Raw genomic sequence first — 6,000 nt, forward strand, 5'->3', positions numbered from 1 at the left:
AACTGAATCGTTTGAGCTGAATGAGAGGCTAAGGAAGGCATGTAGATGAGAAGACAGTATGTGTGAAAATAGAGACCTGTTCTAGGTTGAGTTAGGGAGTTGTTGAGAGAAAGACTAGGTAAATCATGCAAGCTGGCACTTGGATTTGACTTAAGAGACAAATTGCCGTTCTCCTGAAGCAGCAGGACTCAGCCTGTGGGCTGAGTAGACACGAGGTGGCTTTTGAACAGGAGAGGAACCTCACAGACATGGATTACTGAAATGTCAACCCGTTAGTAGAAGTGGCCAGTGTGAAGGCTGTAGGCACCGAGCGTGACCCCTCACAAGCTGCAAAGATGTGGACGAAAGGAGAGGCAGAAGGGGTCATTTCTTTGCCAAGTGCTCCTGATGTGCTAGACACTGCATGCCAGGATTTAACTCGTATGCTCTTCACAGGGACCTATGAAATAGACACTCCTTCTTGCCCCTGTGCACAGGTAAGGAAACCGGGGCTCAGAAATACTGGAGAAGTTGCCAAAATTTGCACATTCGGTGACATGGCTGAATGACTCCAGACACAGCAAAGATTGAATTATGACACAGGGATGAATGTAAGAGTTCTTGAAGCCCACAAACGGACTTGTGCTTTTGAGGAGGAGCTTTCAGACAAAGGGGGCAATAAAGCCCAAGCAAAGGCATCCCACTTCACTCCCAACTTCCCTTACCCCCCAAGCAAGTGCTAGGAGCAGCCTGGGGATTTGGAGCAGCTTCCCAGGAGACCCAGCTGGCAGGTGGAGTGGTTGACTAGTGCATATGGCTAGAGGTGAAACTCTTGACAGGGACAGAGAAAAGGAAAGGCGAGAAAGTGCCAGGTGCCATCGCTCGCCCTGACGTGCCCAGCGAGGACCTTCCTGATTAGCCAGTCAGTTCACCCCAGAAGGCAGTGGGTCTTTGTCTCCTAGCCACGGCACTGCCCTTCCCCACAGTGGTCCTGGCCATGGCTGGGGACATCATTTCCATGTGGGATGAAAATATTAAGGTCTATGAAGATGTTCCTTTAAGCTTCTGAGAAAATGCTGTGTGTTGAGATGTGGGAATTTGTTATTCTTTACCACTTTGCCCTGTGTGGATTTTCATGTGGTCCTTACATGGCTCTGATGAGAAGTCCCCCTGTATCTCAGCTTTCAGTCTTGGGGGACAATGGAGGGTGACAGAGATTGTCCAGAAAGCAAAACGGCTTCCATTGCTGGAGCAGATCCTGCACACCGCCCCCCCCCCCGCCTGCCTTTCCCCAGGCACAGCATTCCTTTTTGAAATCCTGGCTCCTGGGAAAGTATTGTCCAAGGGTGTGCCCTGTCCTTTCCTGCTCAGGAGCCCTGGTCCTCCCTGGCTGCTGACGGCGAGTCCAGCTGCTGGGCTGCCTTCAGCTGACACCAGGCTCCCCAGCCCAGCTCCTGCCTTCGTCCTCAGCTGCCCGCTGGATGCACATGCTGCCAGTTTGCCAGTCCATCAGCGTGTGTGTGCAATGTGAGACACATGTTCCAGCCAGTCAGGTGCAGTAGACAGGGGCTGAGAGACAGGCCAGGTGTGTGCCGAAATCACACAACCAGAGGATGACACAGCTGATTCTTCCACCGAGCACGTCTCGGCATGGACATACTGAAATTGACAATCAACTCTGGAATGTGAGAAATGGTGAGAAGCTTTGCTAAACCTTTGTTTTTGTTGTTTTTGTTTTCCTTCTTTTTTCTTCTCTCTCTCTCTCTCTCTCTCTCTGTCTTCTTTGGGCCCAGGTGGAAGTGAAGCCATACGTGCTGGATGACCAGATGTGTGACGAGTGCCAGGGCACGCGCTGTGGGGGGAAGTTTGCCCCGTTCTTCTGTGCCAACGTCACCTGTCTGCAGTATTACTGCGAGTACTGCTGGGCGAGCATCCACTCCCGTGCCGGGCGGGAGTTCCACAAACCACTGGTGAAGGAGGGAGGCGACCGCCCTCGTCACGTCCCGTTCCGCTGGAGCTGAGCCCAGGGCCAAGCCAGCCACAAGTACTGGAGTAGATAACAAGGAGGGAAAAGAGAGGGCACGGCCTCAGGGCTTACAGTGTTCTGGAAATCTGTGCATTCGTTCTCGATTTTTAAAGAAGAAATGGGTCTTTTTATTATTATTATTATTATTAATTATTATTATTATTTACAGTCATATTACTGAACTCAGTGTCCAGTATAATGCAAAATTGCAGAGTGTATAACGGTACTGATTTGCACTTTGGTTCAAAACTTTTGTCTGCTTGGTACCTTGATTTCTTACACATGATCTGTCAGCCGTGACAGTGTGTAGTCTGCGCTCCCCAGCAGCGGCCAGCAGGTTGATGTCTGGGACTCTTGTTTGTCGTTGTGTTGTTGTTCTGATTGTTTCTAAACTGGAGCATGCACTTATTTTCAGAAACATAGAGAGTTGACCCTAGGACGAGACTTACCAAAGGTAATATTCGTAAGTAGGTGGCAGATGTAGCAAAAATTTCACAACAATTCAGCGGTTATTAGTTGAGGTCATTTAGAGTTAAGGAAAACCCTTCACGAAGACGAACCTTTAGTTGCTCTCTATTTTGATGTGTTAAGGATACCTCATAAGCTGGATCTTTTTTTTTTTTCCTTCATGTTTGATTTTTGTTTTGCTGAGGATTTTTGTTAGCTCTTTTAGTGTTATGTAAATTTATGCTGCAATAGCTTTTGCTGCTATGAAAATGGTATTATTAATACCATAATACTCTATTCAGGCTAAAGTATCAATTGGAACAAAAAACCCAACAACACACTTTTGTGATTTAGGGATACTGTCAGCTGCCAGAAAGAGATCAGCATAGACCTCAGGAAGCGTCAACGGAAGGTCACCATCTCTGACTGCATGTTTACTTAATCAGGTTGCTGCATGCAATAAATTTTATATCCAATGTCTAGTAGAAAACCTTCCCACAATGCACAAATTAAGAATCTATATAAGCTATAAAATACTCATTTTTTAAGAGATTTTTTTTTTCACTCAAATAATTGGTAATTGATTGGAGGAAGGCATGCCTCGATAAACGGAATGCTTCGGGATGGGAAGAGCCCATAACCGAATGACCTATATTACAACCAATATACAACCTAGGTGTAGGATATTTGTAAAGCAAATTTGTGGATGGTAGATGAAGTACTTTGCGGTGCTCTGTTATATATTGTGCAATTTATTTTATATAGTAAAGTGATTATGTCTAACTGTGATCAAACTTACCTGTTTAAAGCCTCTGTGTCAGACATTAACAAACTTGACAGTTCATAACTGGTATATTAGTAAGTAACACATGAGCTCTTAGTTCCAATCTCCTAGTGCTCGCACCATTTTCACATTAGCTTCAGACCTTGTCCAAAAAAAAAACCAAAGAGCTCATCTTAGCTTACAGACACTAAGAATCTATACAGTATATAGTGATAAGTTGTCAGATTGACAAACTAGGCACATTTGTAAGAAAGTCGTGTGACAGTGATGCTAAAGAAATGTCTGCACTAAAGAAGATGGCCTGGGCAGAGTTGGTTGTCTGGGTGAGAAGTTACTACTTAATTCCCTGGATTTATCCTGTAAAGCTTGAATAGAATTAAGACCTGCTATTACTTATCGTGGACATTTTTTTAGCATTCACTCTTGGGCTGCAGATAGTAATATATAGAAAAACACACAGTGATTGCTAGACTACGTAAGTCTTTTGTTTGTTTTTAATCTTCTTCCTATGTTTTGGAATTCTGGGGACAATCTGACTGGATATGACACTGCAGAATAGACCTCAGTCGCTGTGTAACGTGCTGTGATGTCCTTGTGCTGTCTTAAGTCAGTATTGCGTGCTTCGATTTTGCTTTCTCCAGTGTTGAGTTGCAATTACTGGCTCTCAAGCTAGAGTTTGTTTTAAAAAAAAAAATGAAAAACAAAGTAGTTTTTTACTGGATTAAAATCCTTATTAGAATCCCCCTCCCCCCTCCTTTGGATGTTACCTCTGGGCTTTTTTTGGGTAATAATTGCTTTTTTTCCAGCCCAGGTATGGTTTTGTTTGTTTGTCTCTCCTCTCTCTCTCTCTTTTTCCTATGTTTGTGATTTTCTTTTTCATCTGTACAAGAAATTTTGTCATGCACTACTACTTTTTGTATTCTAGATAGTTTTCAAAAGTTGGCTAAAGTTTTTTTGTTTGTTTGTTTTTAAGGAAAAAGGCATGCTTTCTGACTGACATGATCTTTTGCAATACCTCAATTTTGAAATATAGGAAAGAAAATGATATTTTCTAAGTAAGTTTATTCAGAAAAAAATATATATTAATTTAATTCTGCAAGAAAATGATTTAACAGATGGGTAACTTTATTTTTTTCATGCTTATTTGTGTTTTTTGGAAAATGAAGAAGTTAGAGCTTTATAACTATAATATTAAAGATCTTATCTAACCTACAGAAACCTACCTAATTATGTGAAACAAGCAAAACTTTTTGAAGAAGCACCCCCTCTTTCATGTACTAAAATAACACTGAGATTTTAAGAAAAAGCTGGAGATTGTACAGCATAAAGCTAACGCGAAGGCAAAACAAACCAACATTGTCGTGAAGAATAGGTTACACAAAATCAACTCCATTTGGTGCTGGAAGTTGCGACTAGCTGGTGGAAACTCCTCCCCTTAATTTGTATATTTATAATCAAGCGCTGATTGTGCACGACTGACCAGGATTGTGAAAGAGTTCTTCTGTTTGTATTTTTTTAAAGAGAACTTTTTTAGTTTATTAAATTATGACATGTTCCCTTTTGTTTTGTAAATAAATGTGCCCCCCCCCAAGTTCTTAATGTTATATTAAAAGAGAGGGTCCTTCAAAAACATTATTTTTTAAAAACACAGAGGTGTTCTGACCTGCAACTTGACTGGGAAGCCCCTGGGTAACACAGGGCCTGCTGTGGCCTTTCCTTGATGTGACACTTGAACTAGTCGATTTTTTGAAGGCTATAACCTAACCTCGACTATTTGTTGTTATGTGCAATACTGTTTGTACTGTTTGTATAAAAAATAGAAAAAAAAAAGAAAAGAAAAAAGGCATAAATCTTTATTGCAGATTTATTTTCATTGCAAACTTTAGACATTGTGATTCACTGAGATCATTTTTCTACTGTCAGATATGTACCTTTTCTTCATGCTGGTATTTTTTCAATAGTAATGTAGCCTTTGTACTGAGAAATTTTCATTGTTATTTTTAGAAAGATTTTTTGCTAAGAAAAAAATTAAACATATTTACATATTTTTCATTTTATTTCGTATTTTCTTTAAGGAGTGCTTTCTCAATCATTAATAGAGTTGTTTCTGGGAGGGACTTTCATATCTGGTCAATGTCATAATATTATTTTCTATTTTTACTTGGAATAAATTAATTTTATGATGCTAATTCTTTAAAAGTTTATTTTTTTCATTTTCAGTTATTTTTGAAGCTAAAACCTTTGTAATATTGTTACTAAAGTGTCTAGTTTTTTGAAATGCAAAGCTTTATGTATTAACTTGCTGATGTGGTTTACAATAGTGTGACAACGGTGAAAATGGTTGGTTATGTAAAGTGATTGGAAATGTCTTGGAGAATTGGGTAATAAAATGGCAGAATGAGCACAACATGTGAGATTTTGAAAAGCCTTTTCCTTTATGACAGCGGCTCAGCATAAGACTAGGGATGTCACAGTACAGTTCTCTAGGGATGTCACCACGCATTTCTACAACACCAGGTGCAGCCAAGTCCGTGGCCCCAATAACCAAGTCACCCCTACTGAAATCCCACCAGGTTACAGCCTGGCTAGGTCAGCAGAATGGCTCATTGCTTTTCCCCTCTAACTCTTTATTATGTCCTGTGTGTGTGTGTGTGTGTGTGTGTGTGTGTGTGTGCACATTTGTGTGTGTGTGAGTGAGACTCTGCCACCAGCGGCTGTCCATGTGTGAGATGGTGTCCGCTCCTGAACCTTCACCTGCATCTAC

The 6,000-nt window shown here is 41.3% G+C and overlaps 1 protein-coding gene across 6 annotated transcripts in view; it reads left to right on the plus strand.

Moving 5' to 3' along the window:
• CPEB3 (cytoplasmic polyadenylation element binding protein 3) overlaps positions 1 to 5,645 on the plus strand; it is a 218,268-nt gene extending 212,623 nt beyond the window's left edge. For all 6 annotated transcript variants that reach the window (XM_040970357.1, XM_040970353.1, XM_040970351.1 and 3 more), the window contains one exon: positions 1,773 to 5,645. In XM_040970357.1, coding sequence (XP_040826291.1) covers positions 1,773 to 2,000 — 228 coding nt within the window. In that variant the 3' untranslated portion in view covers positions 2,001 to 5,645. The remainder of the gene's footprint in view (positions 1 to 1,772) is intronic.
• The last annotated feature ends 355 nt before the right edge of the window (positions 5,646 to 6,000 follow it).

Source organism: Ochotona curzoniae, unplaced genomic scaffold (genome assembly GCF_017591425.1).
Source record: "Ochotona curzoniae isolate NIBS_2020 unplaced genomic scaffold, NIBS_Ocur_1.0 scaffold_4763, whole genome shotgun sequence".
Classification (NCBI taxonomy): domain Eukaryota; kingdom Metazoa; phylum Chordata; class Mammalia; order Lagomorpha; family Ochotonidae; genus Ochotona; species Ochotona curzoniae.